At 55.5% G+C, this 27316-nt stretch overlaps 4 protein-coding genes across 17 annotated transcripts; 2 read left to right on the plus strand and 2 right to left on the minus strand.

The window, feature by feature from the left end:
* The first annotated feature begins 620 nt into the window (after positions 1-620).
* NOL3 (nucleolar protein 3) lies at positions 621-4512 on the plus strand. Of its 3 annotated transcripts, none has more exons than XM_039223146.1 (4): positions 621-773; positions 3499-3801; positions 3949-4266; positions 4366-4512. In XM_039223146.1, exons 2-4 carry the CDS (start codon positions 3507-3509, stop codon positions 4371-4373), a joined length of 621 nt encoding a protein of 206 aa, XP_039079077.1. In that variant the 5' UTR covers positions 621-773; positions 3499-3506; the 3' UTR covers positions 4374-4512. The 3 variants fall into 3 exon arrangements, with proteins under 3 accessions (XP_039079077.1, XP_039079081.1, XP_039079070.1); XM_039223150.1 differs by lacking the exon at positions 621-773 and adding an exon at positions 799-1028; XM_039223139.1 differs by lacking the exon at positions 621-773 and adding an exon at positions 2648-3394.
* Positions 4513-4934: 422 nt separating this feature from the next.
* KIAA0895L (KIAA0895 like) lies at positions 4935-13457 on the minus strand. 4 transcript variants are annotated; one of them, XM_039223093.1, is made up of 7 exons: positions 13369-13457; positions 9365-10005; positions 9139-9282; positions 8735-8867; positions 7475-7780; positions 7247-7344; positions 4935-6267 (listed from the first exon to the last, which is right to left on the minus strand). In XM_039223093.1, the coding sequence occupies exons 2-7, from the start codon at positions 9947-9949 to the stop codon at positions 6103-6105; spliced, it is 1431 nt and encodes a 476-aa protein (XP_039079024.1). In that variant the 5' UTR covers positions 9950-10005; positions 13369-13457; the 3' UTR covers positions 4935-6102. The 4 variants fall into 4 exon arrangements, with proteins under 4 accessions (XP_039079024.1, XP_039079021.1, XP_039079020.1 ...); XM_039223090.1 differs by lacking the exon at positions 13369-13457 and adding an exon at positions 12872-13075; XM_039223089.1 differs by lacking the exon at positions 13369-13457 and adding an exon at positions 12731-12846.
* Positions 13458-13857: 400 nt separating this feature from the next.
* On the minus strand, positions 13858-20436 carry EXOC3L1 (exocyst complex component 3 like 1). Of its 9 annotated transcripts, none has more exons than XM_039223049.1 (14): positions 20416-20436; positions 18910-19073; positions 18576-18638; positions 18189-18364; positions 17889-18108; positions 16720-17332; positions 16523-16640; positions 16256-16381; positions 16055-16155; positions 15737-15847; positions 14933-15062; positions 14446-14850; positions 14230-14354; positions 13858-14149 (listed from the first exon to the last, which is right to left on the minus strand). In XM_039223049.1, exons 3-14 carry the CDS (start codon positions 18619-18621, stop codon positions 13960-13962), a joined length of 2361 nt encoding a protein of 786 aa, XP_039078980.1. In that variant the 5' UTR covers positions 18622-18638; positions 18910-19073; positions 20416-20436; the 3' UTR covers positions 13858-13959. The 9 variants fall into 9 exon arrangements, with proteins under 9 accessions (XP_039078980.1, XP_039078998.1, XP_039078992.1 ...); XM_039223067.1 differs by lacking the exon at positions 20416-20436 and having other exon boundaries at positions 14446-14601; positions 14679-14801; positions 18189-18349; positions 18910-19120; XM_039223061.1 differs by lacking the exon at positions 20416-20436 and having other exon boundaries at positions 14446-14601; positions 14679-14801; positions 18910-19120.
* A 127-nt stretch (positions 20437-20563) lies between these two features.
* On the plus strand, positions 20564-27268 carry E2F4 (E2F transcription factor 4). Its single transcript, XM_039223136.1, has 10 exons — positions 20564-20760; positions 21198-21307; positions 21449-21610; positions 21926-21969; positions 22668-22729; positions 22949-23246; positions 23711-23911; positions 25936-25983; positions 26180-26224; positions 26325-27268. Exons 1-10 carry the CDS (start codon positions 20626-20628, stop codon positions 26438-26440), a joined length of 1221 nt encoding a protein of 406 aa, XP_039079067.1. The 5' UTR covers positions 20564-20625; the 3' UTR covers positions 26441-27268.
* Positions 27269-27316: the final 48 nt, after the last annotated feature.

A 27316-nucleotide genomic window follows, 5' to 3' on the forward strand; every position in this document is an offset into this window, starting at 1 on the left:
TTTTTTTCTGTGTTTCTGGTCTCTTTTCTCTACCGACCAGGGAGCACAGAAGCCATGGGGGGTGAGGGGGGGGAGTGGGCACTTTGCATTTATAGAAATTTCCAGATCCTAAGGCTTTAATAGCTGAACCCCTGGATAGTGGAGGTGCTTGGACAACCAGCCCCTAGTTCTGCTTAGGTTCCCATCCTCTGGCCTCACCCAGGGCTGGTACGTGGCCACTGTAACCTCCAGAACTCAGACGCTTTGGGGGTCACATCCAGCCTTGTAATGCATCTGCTCTGTGATCCTGAGTAAGCTGGTCCCCTTCCCTGAGCCTTATCTGTGACAGAGAGGATTCAAGGGAAGATGGATGTAAGCGCCTGGGAATTGCCAGGCCAAGAGTGGGCGCTGGCTATTTGGGACCGCAGGCTAAACCGCCCGCTCCCGACTCAGCCGATGCACCCAGGGTGGAGAGGGAAAGCGGACTACGGAGTATGAGCCCAGGCGGTGCGCGGCAACTGCGGCCTGCTTCTTGGTGTCCTAAGAACCCCCCTCTCTTCACCTCTTCCCGGTTCCAGGCAGCCCTGGCCGCCCCGCCCCCGCAGCAGCTGCTGCTCCTACCCCCCCTCCCTGCCCAGCCCTTTCTGCCTTGTCATCTACTGCCCCGCGGAGGCTCGACTCGTGAGTGGGGCCGCCCGGAACGCACAGAACCGGGAGCCCCACCCCACCCGGCTGGGGGAGGGAAAAGAGATTGGGCAGAATCTGCGCCCCCTCACCACCAGCCGTGCTCGAAGGTCTGTGAGCCCCGCCCCTCCGCCGGGCTTTAGCTGTGGGACTGGGTGGAGGGGAGGAAAGGGGAGCCTTGTGATCGCACTTTCGCAAAGGCTCTCGCAGTTTCCCACAACCCTTGCTCTGTAGCATAAGAGATCCGCGCAGCGAGGTGGGAGGGAGACCCAGACCCCTCTGGATGCCTCGCACCTGGAACCTCCGGAAGCTCCGGGAAGGATCTGGCCTGTGACCCTTGAAGGACTGGCCACGACATTACTTTGGTATTCACTTCTAATCATTGGGTGGTAGAGGGAAGGCCCAGAGCAGCTGGGGTCTCTGCAACTCAGACTGGACAAAGTGCAGGACTTGGCATAATGTGGGGAGGAGGTTAACATGAAAATAAGTTGGAGAGCAATGAGGGAAAAGGAGGGACCAGTTCAATCTCCACCCCCCCCCCCAACTTCTTTGCACTTGTACAGAGTAGGTCCTGCATGTGTGACTGGGGGCAGTCTTTGGAGGTCTCAGCCAAAGAGAGCACAGGGTCCGTTTATACAGTGCAGTGATGTCAGAGCAGCGGTGAGGATGATTGTTGTTCACTGGGGTACGCAAGGAACAAGTCTGCCTTTGGGACATTCAGGCACTGGGGTGGAGAAGGGGACATTTGAGTCTTGGAGGTTGGGTCCACAGCATGGAGGGAAGGGAAGGGTATTCCAGGCTTAGGGAACAGCATCTGCATCTGGTTCAGATGTGCCAGGGGCTCGCAGGGTTCTCCCAGCACTGTGTGGTGAAGGGAAGTGGGAGAAAATCCAGATGTCCAGAGGGGTAGGAGGTGACCTAGAGTGGCCAGGTCATATGGTCTTGATTCTCTCTGATGGACATTGGGGAGAAGGAGACAGGCCACTAGGGCTGACATTCTGTTTCACAGGAGAAATTGTTGTAGTTCAAGTTAGAGCAAATCAGATTCCAGTTCTGCCACTTGGTCTCTCAGCACCTGTCTCCTCATCTGTAAAATGGGGACAATAAATCCTGTCCCAGAAGTTTGTCAAAGTCACGCTGCAGAAGGAGTGATGGATTGGGAGTGAGAGGTACTTAGAAAGACTGTAATAGGGGCCCCTTGTTGGCTCAGTCGGTTAAGCGTCTGACTTTGACTCAGGTCATGATCTCACAGTTCGAGCCCCATGTCAGGCTCTGTGCTGACAGCTCAGAGCCTGGAGCCTGCTTCAGATTCTGTGTCTCCCTCTCTCTCTGCCCCTTTCCCACTCCCTCTCTGTCTCTGTCTCTCAGAATAAAATAAGACGTTAAAAAGATTTAAAAAAAAGAAAGACTGTAATAGGAGATGAGGTGACCATGGTGGGATTGAAGGGGGATGCTGGATAGAGACCCACTGAGAGGTAGAGGAGCAGCATTTGTCAGAGATGTGACATGAAGGAAGGGGGAGGGGTAGTTCTGGTCTCTGGTCAGTGGCCTGTGGGAAGGGCTGACACTTCAGTATGGCCAGGAGGGTGAAATGACCAGGGGGGCACAGCATGACACCAGGTGGTAGTGAGAGAGACCTGGGAGGCAGGATGCGAGCTAGGACCAAAGGGCTCACCCAGACCTAGAGCCATGTAGGGAGGTAGCAGAGTGACCCCAAAAGGAGGATGAGACCTGGGAGGGTGCTGGGTGAACAAAGCCAGGGCTGGGGTAGATGGGCTGAGAGAGGAGGTGGTTCAGGGCCTGACCTGTTCAGCCCTGGGTCAGGCCACTCTAGAAGTGATGGACCATTATCTTGGTTGTTAATAAATGGACACAGCAGATTAACTTCTGCCTAACGCCTGCTGCTTGCTAGAGACAGTCTCTCAAAATAGGAGGATCCGTGGAGGAAGACAGTAAAAGTTTAGCATGCATTTGTTGGTAGCTTTTATGAGTTGGGTCTGTGGTACCTAAAGATGAAGCATTCCCAGGGAAGATTCCCAGGGAGTCAGGGAGACAGTTGGGTCTCAGGTACTGTCAGGAAGTCTTGCTTGGTCAGAGCTAGGACTCAAGAGCATTCAGGCATCCCTGCTCAGGTATTAGGGAACCAGGAAGGGCCGGTTGCAACATAGGGGCGGCATTGGTGAGGGGCTGCAGGGGCGGCGCCTACCCTGGAAAGATGGGCCTCAGGGTCAGGATAAGGAGCATAGACTTCCTTCAGGTGAGGGAAGGCTCTCAGCACTTGTGCCCTGGGTGCAGAGGGAATTCAGCACTCAGCAGGGTCTAAGCTGGACATGAAAGGCTAGACTAAGAGATTAGGATGACAGAGAAATAGGTAGCAGATAGACTGGAAAGGATGTGACTGCAGACTGGGTGTTGGGTATCCAGATAAATTGCAGGTCTTTCTTCTTGTTAAGGTGAGGAAACAGGCTGGGAAAAAGAATTCAGTTTGGATAAACTGGGTCTGAATCAAATGCAGGATCCACAGGCAGCAGGGACACAGGAAGGACATCCTGACTGGGAGAGCAGTAGAGAGTAAATAAGGGCCCAGGGATAGCATAGAGGAGGAGAGGAGAGCCACAGCTGATGTTTAGGGACCCAAGGAGAAGCCTGAGGAGGAGACGGGACAGAAGCGGCCTGAGAGGCGGGAGGTACAAGTCCTGTGCTGAGGAGCTGTCCGGCTGCCCCGGTCAAGGTGAACTTAAATCCCAGCCACCAGTGTTCACAGAGACCCTGCAAGAGAGGTCAAGGCCGGGGGGCATCCTGGCCCCTATTACCTCTCTCCCCTCCTCCATGCAGCCCCCACCATGGGCAACGCGCAGGAGCGGCCCTCAGAAACTATCGACCGAGAGCGGAAACGCCTAGTGGAGACGCTGCAGGAGGACTCAGGGCTGCTGCTGGATGCACTGCTGGCGCGTGGCGTGCTCACTGGGCCCGAGTATGAGGCGTTGGATGCACTGCCTGATGCCGAGCGAAGGGTGCGTCGCCTGCTGCTCCTGGTGCAGAGCAAGGGAGAGGCCGCCTGCCAGGAGCTCCTGCACTGCGCCCAGCGTACTACGCGTGCACCAGACCCGGCCTGGGACTGGCAGCACGTGGGCACTGGTGAGCCCGCGAGGGGCAGGTCTTGGGCCAGAGCACGGGGCTTGGCGTGAAGGATAGAGTGGGGAGCAGAGTTGTAGATGGGCATGTGCCAAGGATACCGCCAAGGCCTTAAAATGAGATACCCAGATATTCCCACCTCCATTCCAGGCTACCGGGAACGCAGCTACGACCCTCCATGCCCGGGCCACTGGACACCTGAGGCACCTGACTTGAGAACCAATTGCCCTGAACTGCCCAGAGCTTCAGAATGCGACGAGGTTGGGGTTCCCGGGGGCTCTGAGGCAGTGGAATCCGGAACCCGCGAGGAACTGGATCCAGAACTAGAAGCAGAGGTCTCAGAAGGGGCTGAGCCAGAGGGAGAACCCCAAATGGATTCGGAACCAGAGTCAGCACCTGAACTGGAGCCAGAACCTGAACCAGAGCCAGAGCCAGAGCCCGACTTCGAGGGGGGTGATGAGTCTGAAGGTGTGAGGCTACCCAAACCTGGTGTCGGATTGGCGGGAGGGTGGTCTCCTCCCCTCCCCCTGCAATGTGACTGACTAGTATTTTTCCCATCATCTCTAGATTCTTGAATGCCAGAGTGCTGACAGGCTGCTCCCTGCCCAAAGCAGACAGGACCTGGGATCCTGCTATGGCATTGGGGAGGATGCCACCAAGTCTCCACCTGACCCAGTACCACTGGAAGTGAATAAACTCCGGAGGGTTACCTTGGCCCCTCTCTGTGACTCTGACTTTTTGCCCAGGAACTAGGGTGCAGATCCATGCCCCTAAGTCTCAGCAACCTGGGCAGCCCTGTGCCCCACTGCCTAGTCCTTAGCCCCATTTCACCCTCAGTAGCCCAAGTTGCACTCCCCCGGAGCCATCAGTTCCAGGCCTCCCGTGGGAAAGGGCCATACCCCTGGGCCCTACCCTACAGCCCCTTTCCCCTCATGAACCAGTGGGTGGGGGGTGTTGCTGTGTAGTCACCAGTCCCATTTCTCCATTTCTGGGAAACCGTGGGCTTCCAGAGAGCCAGGGAAGGGAGATTTCTCTCTACTAGGACAGGCTAGAGATCACAGCCCTGGGAAGTGAGATTAGGAGAGAGGAAGAAGAAGGGATCTTGGGTAGACAGAGCCCACACACTTCATTGTAATTGTTGTTTTAATTGTCTGGCTTCTCTCTGGACTGGGAGCTCTGTGAGGGCTCTGACCAGTAACTGGCATACAGAGGTGATCTACACATATTCACTGACTAAACGAATAAGGACTTTCCAACTGCATTTCTGAGTTTTACAGATGGGAAATCCCAGGGCAAGGGTGGGAGTGAGAATGGGTCAATGTCACACAGTTGAGTCTGAGGTAAAAGTGGAAGCAACAACCACCTCTACACCTCTCCTGGTCCAGGAGGGACTCAGACTTAGGACGATAGCTAGGGGCTTGCCCCTCAGGCAGAGTGTGACTGCTGCCAGGCAATGCCACCCTCTGCCAGAGGCCAGCTGTGAGGGTATGGGCAAAGACAGGAATAGCACAGGCCAACGGACGGGTTTAGGGGCAGGGCCAGGTAAGCTCTTGGGCTTGACTCACAAGCCCTGAAGACCTGGGTGGGGGGGAGGGGAGGGGAGATGAGAGTGGGGCTAGGAACAGTTGGTGCCTTCCAGAGGAGCTCTGTTCCCTCCACCAAACCTTCAGAAGCTGCTGCCTCCCAGGACCCAGGGTGCAGAGCACATAAATAGGGAATAAATACATGACCAGTGGGAGAGGCAAAATGCTGGAAAGCACACCCCAGCCCAGCTGGGTCTCTACCACCAGGATCCCTGCCCTTTGAGTCTGTGTGAAAGCCAGGCCCTCAGGCTGAGGCTGTCACCCCAGGAGAAGGGAGATCCCCACCAGGACCCAGTGAGAGGTAGACAGCATGAAAGCTGAAGGAGCACCAAGGGGCCAGGTGGGGGAAGGGAGAGACTGGAGTATGCAGACACCCAAAGCCATCTCATGCAAGAACAAGTTTCTACTCCCAAACCACCCCCCATCCCCATCATGCTCAGCTTCCCTCCTGCCCTCAGGCTTCCCTACTGCTCAAGAGAGAGCTAGAGGTAGGAGGGCAGACTCAGTTTGCCTGACATGCTGCTGCTGGTCCCTAGGCCCCAGTGAGGCTAGCAAGGGGCACAAACCCTCTGATGCCACTCCTACCTCCTGGGATGCTCCTGCCCTCCCAGTTCCCCAAGAAACACCTAGGCCATGGAAGCAAAGAGCAGCCAGCTTCATATTTGGGGGGCTGATCTGGAGCCTTCTGTCCAGGGCCTCTGCCTATAGCCCTTAACCAGCATCAGTCAGGCAACAGGCGGCCCAGTTCAGCTTCATCCAGCCGGTTGGTGGCCATGATGTGCTCCAGCTGCTGCCGGTAGCGCGCCAAGTCCTGCATGAAGTGGGGCACCCGGGTATTGTCCAGCACCCCATGGGGCCGCAGGTGGTCTACATCCTCATAGGATACCTGCAGGAAAGAAGCTGAGCCTCAGTGGTAGCCAGAGTGACATGGCTTTCAGGTAGCGGGTCCTAGCTCTCTACAAATGGCTCATTGCCCTCTGCTTCTGGAATGCCTCTCTCTCCCCTCTGGATCCACTCCCAAGGTTATATACCCTGAGGTTCAGTGCTGGGTATGTTTGTCTCTCTCCCAATACTTTGTACCATCTGTGCCCCACAGCCCCACTCTTGTCTCCAGCCCAGCTTCTCCCCTCATCTACAAACCCAGGTATCAAGCTGCCTCAGACACCTCAGACCCCACACCCAATGCTGAACTCCTGGGTGCCAGCTTATGCCAGTTCCACCTTCCACAAAGTTCTCTCGGTCAGCTCAAGGGAAGGGACCTGGAATACGTCACCCTCCAACTCAGGGTGGTCTTTGAGTTAGAGGGATTCCATTCTCTGAAGAGCTCTCCCTGGCTTGTTCCTCCCTCTGCATGGCTAGTGTCAGGTTAGGCCAGACCACCATCAATTCTTCAGGAGTGATTGGATAGGCGGCTTCCTCCTCCCCCTACACTCCTTAGGCTTCTCTCTCCAATCCACCTCCCATCTAACATCCACACGGAGCCTTCTAAAGTAAAAGTGACATTTCTCTGCTTAAAGCCCTACTGATTCCCCATTGCTTCAGATGGAAGTCCATCTTCCTCAGCCTGCCACAGAAACTCAGAGCCAGAGACTTCTCCAGTCCCCTTCCCCAGACCTTCCTGACTGCTCCCCTGGCCTGAATGCTCACCTCCTTTGAGATGCAGCATCTACACACACACCTGAAGTTTAGGCCAAGTACCTACTTTTGGCTGCCAGGTTGTCACTTCTTTTGTTCACCTCCACCCAGGTCCCCCCACCAGAGAAGCTTGGCACCGAGTCCTCAGTCGAGGACCCAACAGAGGCCCAGGGAACAATGCAGTGACAAGGAGAGCTGGCTGGACTCTCTAGAGGTCCGTGGCCCCTCACCTTGCCCAGTGAAGTCAGCAGTGGGAAATCGATGGTCTGGCGGTGCCTCAGAATGCGCACGATGCCATCCAGGTACACCTGATCCTTGCTGAAGCAGCCTGTGGGCAAGGGAGGGCTGTAAGCCCCTGGGCCGGAAGCCCACCCTCCTTGCCCCTGCTCAAGGCACTGCCCCCCACCCGGCACCCCCGGGCCTCCTTCAGGAACCCCCAACGCGGCGCGGGCGCCCACCGGGCAGCGAGGTGTCAGTCTGCCCACGCTTGGCGCGCACGCAGTACTCCCAGCGCACATCAGCATCCTGTACATAGCGCGCCAGGTCCTGGAAGAGCTGGCGGAAGGACATGCGTGAGGCGCGGTGGATGGTGTAGTAGAGCAGAGCTGCACGCCACAGAAAGGGCTGCTTGCGGAAGAGCACGCTGTGCAGGCTGGCCAAACCCTCCTCCGTGGGGTTCGCTGGCCGCAGACCATACTGCTGGCGGCCCTCAGCGCTGTGCCATGGCTGCCGGGCGTTGTTCACTCCCCGCAGGTAGTGAGTGCCTGCAGGGAAGGCGAGGGGAAGGCAGTACTGGGTGGGACATCCAGGGGACCAACCTGTGTCCTGCTACATCCTGCAAGACCTCTAGCCAGTGATGGTGACTCACATATACTCCAGCTCCTAAACTCAGGCTCTCAAGCAAGTTCTCCCTATCCCCATTCCCTGCCCCAGATAAATGCATAATCACCCAACCCCAGGCAGCGGGAAGACCCTCCTCAGGTGAACTTGCACCCAAAGACTCAGTCCCACACACAAGAATCCTCCCCACCCATCCAGGGCTACACACACAAACAACTCTCCCAAACTCACACTGCCTCCCCATGCTCCCCACCCCCCACCAGAAAGGAGCAGGAACTCCCAACACCCCCCACTCCAGGCCCCACACCCTGCATGCCCATGTCATGTTGAAAGTCATGCTGATGACCCCAGTGAAAAACACCTTTTGCCCAGAGCTACAGATTTCTTGATGAGGAGACAGAGACAGAAAGGAATGGTAATTAGTGTCCCATGCTCTCCATTTCAGCTCAGCCTATCTCCTCCTAAAACCCGACTTTGTGTCCTCAACCAATTCCATTCCTAGGATCTGGCCTTCCACCCACCCTGGAGGGCCTCCGTGTTGGCTGGGCTAGTGGGACCCTCAGGGCACTCCCTCTGGCCTGTCCAGGCCTCAGCAACCTTGTCCCCACTGTCAAGGGAAATCAGAGAGAAAGCAGAGGGATAAAAGATACCCAAAGGGAGCAAGAGATGAGGGTGAGCCCAGAGAGTGGGCAGGCATGTTCTGGCCTACCTCTGTGAGCCAGAGGGAGTAGGTAGCTGCTCACGAAGGGAAAGGGCCCGTCCTCCGGAAGGAAGGGGAAGAAAGAGAGGGGGTGGGGTTACTGGGGCCCCTCACTGCCCCCTACCCCATCCCAGCGCCCTCTCATCCTACCCACCCACCCACCTACCCACACCCTGACCTATCTCGTGCCGCAGCATGCCCTCCAACCAATACTGGCGGGCTCCGGTCAGGTTGATGGCCAACGTTGGTCGGCTGTTCTCCACCATCATCACTGCCTGGGACAGCAGGTTCTCACTCAGCTGCACAACAACCTGCAGGTGGTAGTGACCTAAGCCATGGCTACCAGCCCTGAGGCCAGTATGCAGGTGGGCACGCTGAGGCCAAAGGACAGTGAGGCCACACACCTGGCCAGGGCACCCAGCCTTTACCACCTTTGCTCAGAGCCAGCTCTCACTTTACTGGGGCAGGGGGAGGGGCTTGGCTGGGGTCACTAGCTGGCCAGGTGTGGAGCTGGGCCTGGTTTCGCCCACTCAGCAGCCTGGTTTGGGACACAAAGGGGCCTGGGAGACAGGGCTAGCTCACCTCCCCAACACAGCCCTCCTTCTGCATGTATTTGCGCACAATGGACCAGATCTGGCACTTGGTCAGCAGCTGGCCTCCAGTTGCAGCTTCAAAGTGTTCATAGGTACCAAACTTCTCCAGGACAGCTTCAATGATGCCAACTGCCTGCACAAAGGGTTGCAATGGCTGGTCAGACCAGGCCTCTTGGGTGGTCAGGGGCAGAGTGAGGTGGGCAGGCTAGACTGACCTGATGGATGAACTGTCCAGAAGCCTCACAGTACTTCTCCAGCACAGCCGTGGGCATAGGCTCCTGGTATTCGAACTGTGGGTTGTAGGTGTAGTGGGACTGGAAGAACTTGTCCCGCTCACGGTCCATGTTAGTTGGCCGCAAGGCCACCAACATGCAAGGGCTCTTGCTGGCACCACGGCCTGCATCCTTTCGACTCTTAGCAATATGAGGAAGGGAGGCTGCAGACCTCAGGGTGCCCCCACCTGGGTCCCGGCCCCGTGGTGCAGGTGGGGCCCGACCCTGGGTGCCACTCCCCCGCCGGCCAGTAGTATTTACAGTATAGGTGCTCTCACTGCGACGCATGTGGCCACGGTGGCCCAAGTGCAGCTCTGAGAAGCGCTGCAGCTCAGGATGGGGCCGCAGGGCTGAGGGGACTGACAGAGCCAGGGGCAAGGCCAAGGGCAAGGCCAGGGACCGAGGCCAGGGGTACAGCAGTGTCCCATCTCGGACTGAGGGCTTCAGCCTATGGCCCAAGGATGAGGGACTGGCTGGTGGGCTTGGGGGTGCCTGCTCATACACCTGAGCCCCTGAGTCCAGCACCATTCTGTCCTGGGGGTCACATCCAGCCGAGTCACTCCAACTCCCCACACTGTCGACTTCTGGGGACAAAGAAGGGCATATGGAGGCCAGTATGAGTGGTTGTGGCCTGAGAATCAGCAGACCTGTGCTGCATACTGCCCATGCTGAGTGCTTAGTGGGCTCAGGGTCTTGCCACCAGGAGTCTGGGTGGCTACCCCCTCCCTCACCCCCATCCCAGTGTCCATGCCTTCCAGCAGGCTCACCTAAGGAAGCTGGACTGGGGGAAGGCAGGAGGCAGAATTTATACACCCACCTAGATGGTGGTCACTGGAACCCCCTTAGCCTATGAGCTGCTGAGAACAAGGCCTGAGCCCCTACTCGTGGTTTTAACTCCTGCACTCAACACCCACCCAAGCTGGGAGCTAGGACAATATAGCCTCAGCTGCTGGGATGATGGATGAGGGGCTCTCACCACCTTCTACCTGCCTTCCATCTATGGCCTTTTCTCAGTCTCATCCCTCCCCTCCCACCTGGCTCCACCACTTCCTCCAGCCCAGCTGGCCTCAGTCACAGTTTGGATGCCTGCCTGCTCCTTGCTTATATTAGTCTCTCCACCTGGAATGCTCTCTTTCCTCTGGGTTATCTGTTCAAATCCAAATTAGAATTAGCTTTTGGGGAGCAGAGGGAGACTTTAGCAAACTCAAGCCAGTACCCAGTCTGTCTCCTCTTAGAGGCCTCTTTCTAGTGGTCATCCAAGGCCAGTGCTGGGACTTCTGACTCTGTACTAGGGCTCAGAACAATCCAGTCTCTCCCTGAAAGTGTGACTGAACTCCCTCGCCTGTTCAGGAACAGAATTCCAGCATTTCTCGGACATCGTCAATCTCTTCCCCCCTACTGGATTCTTTCCATCAGCATAAACACATGCTGTTATTTCTGTCTTTAAAAATCAAAAGCAACGATGCTCAGCATCCCTCCTCATCAGGGAAATACAAATCAAAACCACACTGAGATACCACCTCACACCAGTCAGCGTGGCTAAAATGAGCAAATCAGAGAACTCTAGATGCTGGCGAGGATGTGGAGAAACGGGCACCCTCCTACACTGTTGGTGGGAATGTAAACTGGTACAGCCCCTCTGGAAAACAGTGTGGAGGTTCCTCAGGAAACTAACAATAGAACTCCCCTATGACCCAGCAATAGCACTGCTAGGAATTTACCCAAGGGATACAGAAATGCTGAGGCATAGGAGCACATGGACCCCAATGTTCATAGCAGCACTCTCCACAATAGCTAAAACATGGAAAGAGCCTAAGTGTCCATCAACAGATGAATGGATCAAGAAGATGTGGTTTATCTATACCATGGAATACTACACGGCAATGAGAAACAATGAAATCTGGCCATGTGTAGCAACATGGATGGACCTTGAGGGTGTTATGCTGAGTGAAATAAGTCAGGCAGAGAAGGACAAATATCATATGTTTGCACGTATAGGAGGATTAGGAGGAACTTGACGGAGGAACAAGGGGGAGAAGAAGGGCGGAAATGGTGGGGGAAAGGGAGAGAGGCAAACCATGAGAGACTCTTGAATGCTGACAAAAACTGAGGACTGATGGATGTGGGGGGAGGGAGAGATGGGCATGGAGGAGGACACTTGTGGGGATGAGCACTGAGTGTTATGTGGAAACTAATTTGACAATAAACTATTTGTAAAAAAAAAAAAAAATCAAAAGCAAACCCTCACTTGACCCCACACTCTCCCAGCCCTAATGCATCTCCCTCCAGCTGCTCCTTATTGCAGCACAACACCCCAAGTCATCTGCATGCAGTCTCTGACTCCTTTCCTGTTTTCTCTTACGTTTCACTCCCCACCCTCCATTGAAACTGATCTGACCAAGGTCATCAATGGTCACATATTGATCAGCGCACTTGACATAATTAATCATTTCATCTTGGAAACATGTTCTCTACTTGGCTTCCCAAATACACTGAAACATATTCTCCTACCTCACTGGCTGTTTGTTCTTCGTCTTCCTTGCTGTTATTCCTATCTTCCTGATCTCTTAATGTTGTAATGCCTCAGGGCTTGGAAACTTCTATGAAAACTTCTCTCTTCTCCATTTATGCTTACTCTCAAGGGTGATCTCATCCACTTTCATGGTTTCAAAAACATCAGCCTAAACTTCTATAAACTTCATACTGACGTTGCCAGTTCTCAAGTCAAAATCTTTACTTGAATGTACAACAGGCATCTCAAACTGAACATGTCCCCTGTCTAGAATGCTTCCCCCTCATATAACTACAGGGCACATTCTCCTACGTTCTTCAGATCTCTGCACAAATATGTTGTTAGGCAAGTCTCCCTAACTCTGTCTGTAAAATAGTAAACCTCTTCTTCCTTCTCCACCACAATCTTCACTTTCCCATATTATTTTCTGAAGCAGTTGTCACCATCTGAAGTATAGTACATGTCATTATTAGTTATTTCCCTTCTCCTTTCGAATGTTCACGGCTGTGTCCTCAGAACCCAGAATAGTATCTGACCCAGAGCAGTTACTCAATAAACGAGAGGAACCCAAGAGCTCTTCTCCTTTGTGGAACTGGAATAATTCCTTCCACATACTTCGTTTCCTTATAGAGATCTGATCCCCCAGCCCTACCTCCCTCCATTCTGCTTAGTGACCAGATGTTTGAAAAAATTTCAGGCCTCAGGCTTCACTCTTCTCAACTAATTGTACACTTTTCTGGACTCCTCACTGGTCTCTAGGCCTCTACCTGGATCAGTTCCTTTCATCTCCCCCATACCTTCTTTCATTCGACCTAGCTCTTCGCAATTACCAAGAAGATGCCTGCTTCTTTCATGTCTCAGTTCTGCCAAGAATGCCCTCCCAATGTCTCTTTGTAGCAAACTCCTAACCATTCCTCAGGGTTCGGTTTAGGCCTCACCTCCTCCGGGAAGCCTTCCTGACGTCTTGGAGGCTCCCAGTGTCTAGACGGCTTCTTTACCACCCTAAGCTGTCACCGTCGGAGCCTACGTCTGTGTCCCCCCACCTCCCCCTTAGCTCCCTGAGGGCAGAGATGGGTCTTATTGACCCCCATGTCCCAAGCACCTAGCACTACATGCAGAATGAATGAAAGATGGCTGGGGAGGGGCCCAGACAGAAGGCGGAGTCCAGTGACAAATGAGAGGGTGTGGCCTGCACCAATAAAAAACCGCCGGGAAAGAGTAACGTGGAAGAGGAGCCAATAGGGACGGAGAGATGGAGGAGGGGCGTGACCCGCAGCCAATAAGTGGCGGAAGATGGGGCAAAGGGCGTGGCCAATCGAGGGCGGAGCCAGAGGACAATGGAGTGGGGGTTCCCGGTCAGATGAGTAGGGGTCGAGTCGCATGGCTTCGCGGCCTCTCGGGGGTGGGGGGTTCCGTCCGCGTACCGCGCCCCCACCTGTTCGCTCCTTTTCTCGCCACCGCCGTTCCGGCTCCGTAACACCAATCGCCAGCCGCCCAGCCCGCGGGAGCCGACGCTGGCGACGCACGCACTTGGGCGCGCGCACGCTCACACGAAGGCGCGCGTATTCGCGTCAATCTCGGCGGGCGGCGGCGGGCACGGGAGAACACCGCTTGGGGTGGGACCCGGCAAAGCAGAGGGGGCGGTGTCCGCCACCAGGTCACGCCCCTGGGCGCGGCGTTGTCTTAAACCCGCCCCGTCCACGAGGGCCTAGGCAGAGTTCAGGACTTCAAGTGCTACACTGCCTTCCGAGCCAGGGCCGGGAGACAGGAGCTCACTGCGCAGGCGCGGGTAAGTGGGTGTGCAGTCCGCGTACAGAGGCAGAAGCTCCCGTACTTGGGAATGCAGTCCATACAGGGCTGATGCCGGGACAGCTGAGGTGAAGCCCATATCAGGACTGGAGCCAGAATACCTTAGGCGTTTCACTGAACGTGGACCCCCTAATCTTCACACTTTTATTTCATCCCCCTTCCCCAATACACAATTCAGGCGACGGGGCAGTGGCTGTATTCCGAGGGTAGCCTGGCGTCAGGCACAGGGCCCGGAGGGAAGGCAGGAGGACAGTGCAGGGGTAGGTACTGGCACGAGGCTGAAGAGTGCTCGACGACCCGCAGAGGGCGAGGGCTGCGGGCCGGCCTGCAGGGAGCTGAGTGCGGCCAGGCGCTGCTCTCGGGACACATCCCCGCGCAGGTCCAAGAGGGCTGAGACGTGATCCTCGCTACCGGGACACCAAAGAGGTGCGTGTCAGCTCTGCCCCGCTCCTCCTCCCTGTCCCCCCACCAGCACCAGTCTTCGCACCTCACGTCGGGAAATTTTTGTCGCAGGCCTGCCACCTCGAGGCCGAGCAGCATAGGGTCACGGAGGTTCAGCAGATCCCGGAGAGCGAGGAGCACTGGCGCGCACTGATAACTCTCCTCCAGGCCCTGAGCACCCAGGAGTAGGTCTCGAGCCCGCCTTCGACTCCAACCCACCCACTGAGACTCCCGCCCATCTGCTCGCCTAAGGAGCTCTCACCAAACCAAGGAAAAGTTCCCGAAGCTGGGCTGCATCGTGCTGCAGACGCTCGGCCGCCTGGGTCCTCTCCTCGGCTCCTCGGCACACTAGGCGGCCCTGCATCAACGCACGTAGGTACTGCAGTACCACCGTACGCTCCGCCTCAGCCAGAAGCAGCTGCAGAGAACGCAATGGGTCCAAGACGCCTTTCCGATGGGCGCTTCCCCACTTCCCAGCCTTTCCCTTAAGCGCACCTGGATCGCAGGATTCCGTACTCGCCTGAAATCCTGGCAGAAGCTTGCCGTCCGCTCGCATACATTGTCCAGCAGCTCTGGGCTCGACAACCACCGACGCGAGGGCAGAGCTTCGAACAGGGGCTGGGTGGGGTCGGGTGAGGCAGAGACGGGGCTGGAGGAACGTACGGACCTAGCATTTCCCCAGCAGAGGAATACTTGCACATATATGCTGTATCTCCTCCTCCCACCCTCATCCCGACCTGAAGTCTTACCTGGAGCTCCGCCAGCAGCGCCTCCAACACCAGGCGGCAGATCCTCCTCTGCAACTCGTCCAGCGCTGCCTCCACCGGGGCCAAGGCTCCTGAAGCCGCCCCACCGGGTTGCAGGACGGACACGGAGGAGCTGGACCGACCAAAGGTTATGGCTTCAGGACCAAGGCCAAGGCCCTCAAGGCCCTCCATTGTCTAGCCACTCCGACGCCACCTACTGGCGCAAGTTTGTGGAGGGAGGGGCACTACCGAAGATCTGGGCCTTGGACTGAAGCTGGGAGTGGTAGGCTCAGAGAGCTAGAAGAAACCCAGCCAGAACTGGGTTCTCAGTGTAACTTTGAGCAAATGATGTCTTTTGGTTTCTGTTTGGGTAAGGGGAGCCTTAGGAGTGAATAAAAATCATCATTAACTTGTTTGTCCTCTCTGCCCCCACCTCAAAGGACATAAGACCTAGGAGAAAGGGAATTTTTGTTTGTTTATTTTGTTCACAGCTGCAAACTCAGCCATTATTATGTGGCACAGAGTAGGGCCTTGATATGATACTATGTGCCAGGCAGGCACTGTGGTAGGTACTTCACATCTGTTGATCTTATGTGATTCTCAGAACGTACCATTATTACCCACATGATACTGATGAGAACAAAATTCAGAGAGATTAGGTAACTCATGCAAGGTCACACAGCAATTAGTAGAACTAGGACTGGATTTCCAGGGCTAAGTGAGTCCAAAATTTCTAATGGTTTAGTGTGGACTGGGTCCATACCTAATTGGAGTTCAATCAGGAGTTCTGTGGGGGCCTCCTAGTACCTGAGTGCTGACTGGTAGTTGAGGGTGGCCAGTAGGTAGGGCACATAATGAGGAGCCATTACTTCACCCCTGATGTGGTCTCGGGAGAATCGGATCAGAGCATCACTAAAGCTGCAAAAGGCAAAGATAGTTCCTGTACCTATCACTCTGGTGCCCCCACAACCTGAGTCCCTGGTACTCCAGCCCCACCTCCAAGAGACCCAAAACCCTGTTTTGAAGAAGCCCTTTCCCACTGGTGTGACTTATTCATTCAGAGCCCCTTTAGGCTGCCCCAGGAGCAGAGCTAGGGGTTGCGAGCCGGTCAAAGCCTTGGCAGACCTCCTCAGGAATGTGCCCAGTTCTGATAGTGCCATGATGTGCACCCGCCGCTGCAGTGACTCACTGACCATGCTGGTCACCCGAATGTTCTCTTCCAGGATCTAAAGGCAGAAATGGGTGGCCATCAGCATCAGTCCTAGTCCTGCTATTCTCCCCTTTCCCTATGGGGGCTTCCCACCTGCCTCGTCTCTTCCTACCCACCTGCAGCACTATGGCTGGCATAGGTGAGTGGTAGAAGCCAGAGGAGTCTGTGCCAGGTTCCTGCTCTCGGTTCCACTCAGCTACCTCCCCATCCAGTGCCTTCTGCAGCCACTGGGCCACATTAACCTGGGGGAAGGGGCAAAGGGCAGCAGGATACTGCTGTAGCAAGGCACTGATGCTGCTAGAGACAAGTAGACATGCAACTCTACAGATACAGGTCCCCAGCTGGTGCCAGAGCTTCTCTGTACCTGGGCCCCAACTACTCACCTGGATTTGGGTCACGAATGTTGCCTCCAGCTGTTCAATGTTCTCTGGGGTCAGGAGGGGCTCCAGCTGAGACACGTCAGCCTCAGGCCCCAACTCCAGGCTCCCCATCATTTCTGGCCTGGAGGTGGGTAGCCCAGTGTCACTCTGAGCCCCCAGCCTCTGATCCGCCCACTTCCCATTGCCCCAGGGGTACTGACCCCAGGTACACATGCAGTGTCCAGCGCAGTAAGGTGAAGGCATCAGCAGCTCCTAGGGCAGGCCCTTCCAGCAGTTGCTGCAGGCAGCGACGCAGTCCACTGTGCAGGGTGTGGGCCCACAGCCGGACCACCTGGTAGTGTGGTGGGCAGCAGGGTGCTACTAGTGCTTCAGCTATGGCCAATTCAGCTGGTAGAGCCACCCGCAGAGCCTCCAGCCACCCTGCCAGGGCCCCTGGTTCAAGCAGCAGAGGTGTCCCAAAGTGGGTCCTCTCCAGGCCCTCCTGCAGTGCCTGCAGACAGCGCCGCCGCCAGTCCCGGGGGGGCAGCTCCAGGGAGGTTGTGTGCCCAGCATCCACCTCTGCCACACGCACAGCAGCCACCAGCAAGGCTGGGTCCTCCCGGGCCAGCTGCCCTGCTACCCCCGCAGCCGCCTCCACAGCCTGGCCCAGAGCCTCAGCTAGAGGGCCCAGCCCCTCGAAGACCGGCAACTCCAGGCCCCCCAGAGGTGCCCACGTCTCCTCTTGCAGCTGCTCCAGCTCCCGAAGACACACATATGCCTCCAAGAGCCGCTGGGCACCAATCAGGGTCTGTGTGTGGGCCACCGCAGCTGGCACTAAGCGGGGAGAAGATGAAACAGCCCTGAGTCTCAACCTTCCCACCTGTGCAATGGGTACAACAGTGGCTGCTGAGGCCCTAGGGCTGGAGTGGTGTGTAAAATGTTTAATAACCAGTACAGCAGAGCACTGACCAATCTGAAAGGACCCAGGGAAGGGCCTAGAGGCCTGGTAGGGCAGGTGTAAATCCCTGAGCTGATGGAACAAGAGGACGTGAGGGATCCTGGAAGCAAGGCAGGGAGGAACTCAGGAGGCCATGCTGATGGCTATTTACTCACTCTGTTAAGGAAGTATTGCAAAAAATTAGCAACCAGGGTGGCCAGGGCCACTTGACTGGGTCTCAGTTCTGACTCACACAACCTATACTTGAGAATCCCAGAATAAGCTAATTTGTATCCTGCTTCATATCCCATTTGAGGCCCGAGTTAGTCTCTAGGAGGTCCCTGCTGTGCCCCTCCATGCTTTCTCCCACTAATGCCCCAGCCCCTTGATCAGTGATGGGTGTTTATTGACTAACTATTGGTGGGCAGAGGCCTGGGGCCCCTGCACACTCACCTGCCCGCAGCCGGGGCAGCAGCTGAGACAGGACCTGCAGTTGCTTGTGCTGTGCAACCTGTTCTCGCAGTGGTTGTAGGGTCTGCGTGGCCTCTGCCATACCTTGGAGCAACCCGCGGGCCTGGCCCAGGGCCTCACGGGTTCCCTGCACAGCCTCAAACGCCTGGGCCAGCTGCCACACACCAGTCTTCACGCCCTCCAGGTAGGACTGCACCACCGACTGTGGGGAGGAGACAGCCAGTGAGGCCTAGCCAGTCCTGCAGCCCATCCCAGCTCTCCTGCCCCCTGACCAATGCCCACCTTAATGCGTGCTTCCAGGGAAGAGGTACGTTGAACTTCACGGCTGCGGTACTGGCCCAGCCTGGCCAGCTGCTCTGGCCGGTAGAAGATGCCTGAGGCCCATTTGAGTGCTGCTCCTCTGGCCAGCTGCTCCGCCTTCTCTTGCTCTGGCCACTCAGGCCCTGGGCAGGAAGAGCCTGGGCAGCCTCATCAGCTGGGCAGGGCCTACAGGAAGTGGCCCAAACCTGCTCCCCTTCCTACTTCTCAGCTTGTCCCCTAGGGCAGTCCAATCTATTCCTCTTGCTGCCCTATGGAGCTCCAGGCAGACCTGGCAAGGAGGCTCCAACCCTGACATTCCCATCTTTCCGGCCACCGTCCCTCCCTTAGCCCACCCAGAAGGACTCATACCAGGGGGAAGTGAGGGCTGCATTTCGTCCTTGGTTGCTGAGTCCATGGCATTCCCTGGTGGCACTAGAGATGAGGTAGGAAGAGTGGATTCTCCTTTGAGCTCCAGTCTCAGTCTAGGCCCCTCTGAGAAGGAGGAGGGAGGTTCTTGCCCAGCCCCCTCAGAAAATGAAAGGGAGGTGGGTGTGATGGGGAGGCACCAAAAGCAGGAAGCTTTTGCCTGCTCGGTTTCTCAGTTTTGCCCCTGCAGGTGCCAAGCGAGGCAGGGTAGGCACAGGCCTCTGCTGGCCCCAGCTTCTGCTTTGAATTGCAGAGGACAGTTTGATATGGAACTCACCACGGTTGGCCAGGCATCCAGTTCTTTCTCCTCTGAAAATAGTCTTGGCCTTGAGGATGGCACTCTCCCCCAGTCCTCAGATCAGAGCTGGGTATTCTCTTCACTGTCTCAAGAGGCCTTGGTGGTTCCAGCCCACACCTTGGCAAGCGGCAAAATTCTTCTCCCTAAGGAAGCCTCTGTCCCACTACTGGCCCAGGAGCACCCTCCTCCTTCCAAGCCCCCTCCCTCCCCAAGGCCAAATGCCTGAAAGGAAGGAAGCTGAGTCTGGCCCTTTATTCCCAACAGGAAAGAGTATCTGCATTGTGGGATGGGGTGGGGACGGCTGGGTACCACTTCCTTGGGGGGAGGGGGGTGTACTCCCTGTAATCATTGAGTCCTGACCAGCCCAAACAGGACCTCTCAGTGCTCAGGACACAGACGTGAACTAGAGGGCCACAAACAGGGGTGGAGAGGAGGGTGTGCAAATACAGGTGCGGACAGCATCACTGTAGGAAAACTGTGTCGATGGCCCCTCAGAGGAGGGTTGCACCTCTGCAGAGGACTGAGAAGCTACAGGCTGTTGTGAGGAAGGTTTGTGATGGGTGGTGGTGAGAGAGAGCTAGAAGGGCTATGAAAGTTGTATTTGTCTTGAAAGTTAAAGGGGGCCATGGAGAGGACCACAGGGTAGTAATAATTTGTGGAAGCTGATTACCACCCAAAGCCACCCTTCAGGACAAAGCCACCTGTTGCCCTAGCTGCCAGGAATGTAGATTGCTGAGGTGTCATAGTTGAGTCTCTTTCTCAAATGTTAGGACACAAAGTCCTGGTACCCTTATCTGGACATAGACCACCTTGGAAGAGCCACCCCAGTTTCAGTGCTCCTAGTAGGATGGCCTGAGGCCTCTATATAACTGCATCACAATTTAATTCCCCCCTCTGCCCAATCTGCAGGTCTTACTCTAAACTTCCCTGCAGGCCTGTCTCACAGTTAGCTTCTCAGAGATCTTGACTTAAAATAAATGAAAATAAATAATGATATCAAACATAACAAAATGGTGTTGGCCAACACATAATCCTTTCTACTTGCCAGGAGCTGTTCTAAGTGCCTTACCTATATATGTATGCAAAGGTAAGCATGTTTGCATTGGCAGAAAAATGGTTGTAATTTCATGGCCTCTGAGCACTGCAGTGTGGACCAGAGAAAGATGAGGCTGGGATCAGGGAAGGGGAGTGAGAATGGAGACAAGTGGGCAAGCTAGATGTAGTTAGTGCTTGCTGTTTGGCAGGAAGTGAGGGACAGGAATAAGGTGAATAAACCCACACAGTAGTGCAGCTTCTAGGAGCAAGTTTGGGGAAACACACTGGGTTCATAGGGCAGCGTGGTCTCCTCTCCTGAAATGGGGACAGGGTAGCCACCGGGACGTTCTGGTGGCTCTCCATTCTCTACTGCCAGGGCTGCCCATCGACTTTTTCCACCTCCCTCTGCCACCTATCCTCTCCTTCGGGATCCCCGGGTTGTTTTCGTACTCTTCGGCGGTTGGACATTTGTTGATGGTCCCCGAAGTTTTGCTGCCGTGTCCACTGAGAGGAATTGCGCCAGATTCCCTGGGAGAGCGCGGAGCGGAAGCGGAAACAGCGACGCTGGCGCCGGCGGCCTGGTGGCCAGGAACGGAAGCGGAAGTGGCGGCGGCGCCGGCCTGGCCTGGCCTGGCTGAAGGGAGGCGGCGGGCGGGCGCGATGGCGGAGGCCGGGCCGCAGGCGCCGCCGCCCCCGGGCACCCCAAGCCGGCACGAGAAGAGCTTGGGACTTCTCACCACCAAGTTCGTGTCGCTTCTTCAGGAGGCCAAGGACGGTGTGCTTGACCTCAAGCTGGTGCGGCCTGGGCTAAGGGGCGGCAGGGAGGGTAGTGGACCAGGCAGGCCTGGACCGGTAGTAAGGATCCCTGAGGTGGCGCAGCTGAGCTCTCAGAGAACAGGCCTCCATCCGTGTGCTTTCTCACAGGAGGGAGGCTGGGCGTTGTTTCATTCATTCAGTCGAGGCCATTGGGTGTCAGCTATGTGCCGGGCTCAGGGCTGCAAGTGCTGGTCCTCGTGGTCCTCCTCGGTTGGTGGGAGAAGAGCCCCCGAACATCATTTCGGGCTGCACCAGGCCTCTTCCTGCCCCTTGGTCCTGAGCCGTTGTAGTGCCGGGAAATAGGGTTGGGACTCAAGCCACCCCTTTTTCAGATCCCTTCTAGACCAAGTCTCAAAATAGCTGGGGGTACACCTGAGAGCAGGGCTAAGTATCCTTCGCTCCGTTCTGTCTGCCAGGCAGCTGACACCCTTGCTGTGCGCCAGAAGCGACGGATTTACGACATCACCAATGTGCTGGAAGGTATCGGGCTGATCGAGAAAAAATCCAAGAATAGCATCCAGTGGAAGTGAGTGGGGGCATCTGGGAGGGCAATGGCATCTCCTACTCAGAAATGTCAGGGGTGTGGGGAGAAGGATACAGGAGAGAGCATGGGCCATGGGACCCAGAGTTCCTGGTGGCTCCTCTCAGCCTTGCTCCCTGGGCTCAGGGGTGTGGGTCCTGGCTGCAATACCCGGGAGATTGCGGACAAGCTGATTGAGCTCAAGGCTGAGATCGAAGAGCTGCAACAGCGAGAGCAAGAACTGGACAAGCACAAGGTGTGGGTGCAGCAGAGCATCCGGAATGTCACAGAAGATGTGCAGAACAGCTGATATCCTCCTGGTGGTCCCTGTCCCCGGGGAGTGGGTGAGGGGCCCTTTAGTCCAGCGGGGTTTGCTCTGTGGTGCCCTAGGCACTATCCACCTTGGGAGGATGATCCTGCAGTTCCTTGCCAGGTCCCTGCTTCAGCCTCCCTCCTGAAACCCCCTCCCCAACCAGTCTTGTCCTGTGATCTTTCCCCATGTAGACCCCAGGGCTTTCTCTGAGAGCATGTATGTCAGAGCTCTGCTAAAGACTTGGGTTTTCTCTGTGGTCTGCCATCTATCACCTTAGGCAGGGCATCAGCCGTTCTCCTTAACCCCCACACCTTGGCCTACGTGACTCATGAGGACATCTGCAGATGCTTCGCTGGTGAGCAGAGCCTGGGTAGGGGGAAATGGGGGTGGGGCTGGGCTGAGCCACAGCCCTGAGCAGTGGGCTCAATGCCAAAGGCGAGTTTTGTCTCTTAAGATGGTTCCTTGGGCCTGCCCAAAAAGGAACCAGACAGGGTAAATCCTGGGTTTGAGGGTCACTGAGGCCCCGTGGAGGCCAACTATACAGAAAGTGTACAAGAATTCTGGGTTGAGTCCCTGGGTCAGCCCCCATCTGCACTTTTCCCTGGGTTTGGCTTCTCAGTCATGACAGAAGCATAAGGGGGAGAGAGCACGTGTGTATGCTCTTAAATTCTTGTATCCAGGGATGGTGGTGCTCACTTTCAGCCTGTAGTTAGTTGCATCATGGATAAAGGAACAGTTCCTTTTCCATTTTGCATCCCCTAGACTGGTTTGGGGAAGGAATATTGGCCTTGGCCAGAACTTCTAGGGAGCAGTCCCATCAATCAGGGAGTGAGATGCCCAGGCCAGCAATCCTTTGAAACACATGTTTGAACCCAGATTTTATGATTATTGACCCTTGGGCTCTTGGGAGGAGAAAAGCTTTAGTTCTCTGCCGCAGCTATTGTGGTCTCCCTAAGAGACCATGATTTCCTTTCTTGCTCCAAGGGATAGCCACCCCCATTCTCAGATTAGATTGAGCCCTTGGGCACTGACCCATTCTCCTTGTCATTCTAGGAGATACTCTGCTGGCCATCCGGGCTCCATCGGGCACCAGCCTCGAAGTGCCCATCCCAGAGGTGGGTGCTGAGCCCAGGCAGGCTGGGTTGATTGAGGGCGGGTGCTGGCTGTGAAGGCCGATAAGTCCCGGGTGGGGCAAGTAGGGGGACGCCTGGATCTTAGGGTTATCTAAAAGGACGGGCAGCCTAGGGTGGAAGAGGACACTGTCGCCCTAGCTAGGGTCAGGCAGGAGCCAAACCTGCTTTTAATTCTACCTGTCCTCCATACCCCGCCTCCAGGGCCTCAATGGGCAGAAGAAGTACCAAATTCACCTGAAGAGTATGAGTGGCCCTATTGAGGTGCTGCTGGTGAACAAGGAGGCATGGAGCTCACCGCCTGTGGCAGTGCCTGTGCCGCCTCCCGAAGATCTGCTCCAGAGCCCACCTGCTGTCCCTACCCCTCTGCCTCTGCCCAAGCCTACCCTGGCCCAGCCCCAGGACACCTCACGCCCAAGCAGTCCCCAGGTGACCACTCCCACCCCTGTCCCTGGCATTATCGAAGCCCAGGGGGTGCCCGGTCCAGCAACTGAGATCACAGGTGAGGTATAACAGGCAGCTGGTGATGGGGTAATTTCTGGGGCCCAAAAGGCAACACCTCTGTGTTGCGAAACGTGTACTCAGTATTGGAAAAGACCTCGTGGGGGTTGTCCTTTTCCTAGCCTCTGGTTGACCTCCCTTTGCTATGGTTATGAGTCCTTTTTATAGGGAAGCTCTGACTGTGTGAAAGGGTATTAGTGGTGACAGTTTTCCCCCAGATCCACCATTTTCCCTGGTCACCCCTCTTAAAGTGTAGTCACAGCAGCCATGTCTTCTGTGAGTCTTCCTCCTGGAGGTCTCAAGCTCCTGTCTCTTTTAGTGGCTCACTTCTAGGTTATCTCCTCAGGGTGACTGACAGTGTCTGTCTCTCCTTGGGCCATCGTCATCCTGACTGGGGTCTAGCACAAAGCTTCAATATCTTACTTCCTGCTCCCAAGTGACTGGGTTCTGGGGATCTGGTTGTAGTGAGTGGCGGCCCTGGAACTGACAGCAAGGACAATGGTGAGCTCAGCTCCCTCCCACTGGGCCTGGCAGCACTGGACACCCGGCCGCTACAGTCCTCTGCCCTGCTGGACAGTAGCAGCAGCAGCAGCAGCAGCAATAGCAGCTCATCTGGACCCAACCCTTCTACCTCCTTTGAGCCCATCAAGGCAGACCCCACAGGAGGTGAGTGCTTGTCTCCTGAGGAGTAGGGAGAGCCCAGCCTCAGCCAGTCCTAGGTCAGAAGTAGTATTGGGGCTGGAATCCAGCTCTTCTGTCTCCTCAGCCAGAGTTGGCCAGCCTGAGGGTCAGCCCCGCCATCAACCCTTGCCTTGACACCAGAGCTCTGCCAGGCTGAGTGAGGAGCCTGGTCTCCAGCTTGGCAATGCTGCCCCTTTGCTCCCCTTCCTGGTTTCCATGGAACTGCTGGGTCCCTCTCAAGCCCTGCCTGTCACCCCTTGCACTCAGGTGTCACGAAGGCATAACTGCTGTCCTGGAGAAGGGGCTGTGGTAAGGCCCTCAGTCTCCGAAGGTGGCCATGTCTTCCCAGAGGAGGTGATGATATCTGGCTGGAGTCTTCTCTCCATCTTGCGACTGAGTGTTTGCTTCTTCCAGGATTCATTCTTCTTGGCCCACAAATGCTGCTAAGTTTCTTTTCGTTAAATGACACTTTATTCTTGTTTCCTCTGTGCCCTTCACTGTCTCCTCTCTGTCTGGACTCCTTGAACAAGTGATCTCTATTCCATTTCATATCTTGGTCTCCTAGGCCCCCTGCAGGTTGCAGCAGTCAACCCCATGGTATGGCAGTGCTGCTCTTTGAGAAATTGCCTAGCCCTGACTACCAGCTTCAGCAGTTTCTGGGCTAATTTGTTCGGGTGCTTTTTTACTCCATGTCTATACTTTTTATGTCTTTGGTATTTATGATGCCAATTCTGACTCTTCTCTCTTACTGGCTTCTTCTGACCTCTCTCTGGCACTCCTTTAAACTTTGATGCTTCCCAGATCTCTGTCCCTTTCCATACCTGTGGAGGGGACCTATTCGGGTTAGATGAATCCCCAACTTCCACCTTGCCTAGATCTTTTGCCTGAACTCCACACCTGTGTCTGCCTGCCTTCCTCTGCACATTCAAGAGGCATTTCATTCCTGTGTCCTCAACTGAAACCTTTTTTTTTTTTTTTTTGAAACAAGAAAAGAGAAAGCACAAGTGTGGGAGGAGTAGAGAGAGAGGGAGACACAGAATTTGAAGCAGGCTCCAGGTTCTGAGCTGTCAGCCCAGAGCCCGACAGGGAGCTTGAACCCACAGACCACGAGATCATGACCTGAGTTGAAGTCAGATGCTTAACCGACACTAGCCACCCAGGCACCCCGAAACTTGCCTTTTCTACTTCTGTGTGTACTCTACCATTGGCCCTAATCTCCCAGGCCTGACACCTGCACGTCACTCCCATTTCCATTTCCCGCTCTGCACCTTGCATTAGCTGAGTTTGTTCTAGACATCTCCCATCATTGGCTTCTATTTATCCTCCATATTCAGGGTCTCTACTGGCTATCTCTATTCTAAAGTTTTCAGCAGCATCCTCTTTACCGCAACTGACAGGGATCTATCTGAAACACAGGTTGACTGTGTCATTTCTGTGTTTACTAAGTACTTTTAATGGCTTCTTAAGTCCTGCTGAATAAAACCAGAGTTCCTACACCTGGTATATGAAATCCTCATGAACCAGCCCCAGCACTCCTCTCCAGTTTCATTTTCCTCTGCTTCCCACATGCATTCTCCCAGTCAGACCTTTGTAGCAGATTTGTCGCCCTTTAGCACCAGCTCCTATAAGTGTCTGCCTCCTTCCCTGCCCAGTGACCTAGTCCCCAGGGTGTGGTCTCTGAACCTGGCATTGAGCAGGTGCTTAGCAAGGGCAGCGGTGAGTGGGGTATCTTCCATCAGACAGGGCATACCTGCTGAACCCATAAAGGGAGGCAGTGTGCTGCCCTTCTGCAGCACTTCTGAGTTAGAAGAGCTATACCAGTTACCCACGATGGGCCTTTAGTACCCTGAGCCCAGCACTGAGGAGACTGACAATGCCAACTATGCCTGGGGAAGGGCTTCCATCTCCTCAGTTGTGTGGACCCCCAAGATGGGTGGTAGAAGATCTGAGGAAGGTGAAGGCTAGGTGGGACCCGAATGGCTCTTGAGCATGGCTTTCTTGTCTTTCAGTTCTGGAACTCCCTAAAGAGCTGTCAGAAATCTTCGATCCCACACGAGGTAGGGCTGCATTCTTCCATGGGGTAAGGGGCAGCTCATTCAGTCTTATGGCTCTTATGCTTCTGAGGACCTCTGATTGTGCCTTGTACCTGGGCAAAGAGTAAAGTTCCTGAGGGGTGGCTAGGAGGGTTCCCTTCATGGGCTTTGGTGGTTAGAGAGGCAGGAGCCAGAGTGTAACTCAACTCTCCCTTCCCAGAATGCATGAGCTCAGAGTTGCTGGAGGAGCTGATGTCCTCAGAAGGTGGGTGGCCCAGGAAAGTGGGGCATGGGGGGTGAGCGGGGGGCTGGGCAGCTCCTGGGAGGGGCCTTGGCCCAGAGCCTCAGCGTGGTGCTCTCTGCAGTGTTTGCCCCCCTTCTCCGCCTTTCTCCACCCCCTGGAGACCACGATTACATCTACAACCTGGACGAGAGTGAAGGTGTCTGTGACCTCTTCGACGTGCCTGTACTCAACCTCTGACTGACAGAGACATGCCCCGTGTGGCTGGGATACAGACTGTGTGACCTGGGGGCTGCCTGAGGACATCCCCCATTCTACCCCTACACAGCTTGAAAGCCACAGACTCCTGGCTTCCCCAGCCTTCCCTCACTGCAATTCTAACACAACTCCCACTCCGGCACGAACACCTGTACCGTGCTAGGAAAGTAGGGGAAAGGGGCTCATCCCCCTTCACCATGGAGCCAATGTGTGCATCTCCTCTTCTGGGGCTTTCCCCCACTTCATGCCCTCTCAGAGCCCAGGCTCAGCTACCACTCAGTGGCGCAGAACCGAAGACCTGTCATCACCCCTATAGGGCAGCTTGTCCAGCCCCACTGCCCTGTTCCAACCAACACCTCCCAACCAGAGGAGGGGAGCCTAGGGTGGAGCCTGATGATTTCCGGCACCACCTGAGCCTCCTTCACTTTTCCCCACCCCCTGAACCTGCAGCTCCCCTTGGACCTCTGTGTGTATCCCCCATCTGCCTGGCCCTTAGCCCTGAGAACCTATAGGTGTGGTTGGGGGTGGGGAGTGCTAACAGGAAAGAACAGAGAGGTCTTTAGCTAGAAATCTGGGCAGGTGAGTCCCTGAGGATTGGTCCAATCTCCTGCCCTGTAGGTCTTCCCTCCCTCCCCCTGCCCTACCCTTGTTTATTCATTTATCCTCATTTAGAGCCATTTCCAGAGATTTAGAAAGATTTGCAGTAACGAATGGATTCCTATATAAAGATTATTTTTATACTTTTTGCAGCAAAAGGAAATTGTAATATTTGTACAGTGTGCGAGTGAATAAAGACCATGCCTAAGGCTATCTCTGATCTGGTTCTTTCAAGGCCCCTCCCTGGAATTCTGCTGGATA

Source organism: Hyaena hyaena, unplaced genomic scaffold (assembly GCF_003009895.1).
Source record: "Hyaena hyaena isolate Hyena2069 unplaced genomic scaffold, ASM300989v1 scaffold_18, whole genome shotgun sequence".
Taxonomy (NCBI): domain Eukaryota; kingdom Metazoa; phylum Chordata; class Mammalia; order Carnivora; family Hyaenidae; genus Hyaena; species Hyaena hyaena.

Bases quoted from the DNA above. Each gene is read 5' to 3' on its own strand.
- KIAA0895L (XM_039223089.1), bottom strand. From the start codon at position 12,845: ATGGTTAGGAGTTTGCTACAAAGAGACATTGGGAGGGCATTCTTGGCA. The intron at 8,868-9,138 runs GTGAGCTAGCCC...TACCACCTGCAG, and splicing joins AGGAGGGCTGTGTTGGGGAG to GTTGTTGTGCAGCTGAGTGA. The intron at 6,268-7,246 runs GTGAGGGGCCAC...TCTTTCCTGCAG, and splicing joins TGCTGACTTCACTGGGCAAG to GTATCCTATGAGGATGTAGA.
- E2F4 (XM_039223136.1), top strand. From the start codon at position 20,626: ATGGCGGAGGCCGGGCCGCAGGCGCCGCCGCCCCCGGGCACCCCAAGC. The intron at 23,247-23,710 runs GTGAGGTATAAC...ATCTGGTTGTAG, and splicing joins TCCAGCAACTGAGATCACAG to TGAGTGGCGGCCCTGGAACT. The intron at 25,984-26,179 runs GTAGGGCTGCAT...CTCCCTTCCCAG, and splicing joins AATCTTCGATCCCACACGAG to AATGCATGAGCTCAGAGTTG.
- NOL3 (XM_039223139.1), top strand. From the start codon at position 3,286: ATGTTTAGGGACCCAAGGAGAAGCCTGAGGAGGAGACGGGACAGAAGC. The intron at 3,395-3,498 runs GTGAACTTAAAT...TCCTCCATGCAG, and splicing joins GTCCGGCTGCCCCGGTCAAG to CCCCCACCATGGGCAACGCG. The intron at 3,802-3,948 runs GTGAGCCCGCGA...CCTCCATTCCAG, and splicing joins CTGGCAGCACGTGGGCACTG to GCTACCGGGAACGCAGCTAC.
- EXOC3L1 (XM_039223049.1), bottom strand. From the start codon at position 18,621: ATGGACTCAGCAACCAAGGACGAAATGCAGCCCTCACTTCCCCCTG. The intron at 15,848-16,054 runs GTCTGCCAAGGC...TGCCTTTTGCAG, and splicing joins CTGGGCACATTCCTGAGGAG to CTTTAGTGATGCTCTGATCC. The intron at 14,851-14,932 runs GTAAGACTTCAG...GGGAAATGCTAG, and splicing joins CGCTGCTGGCGGAGCTCCAG to GTCCGTACGTTCCTCCAGCC.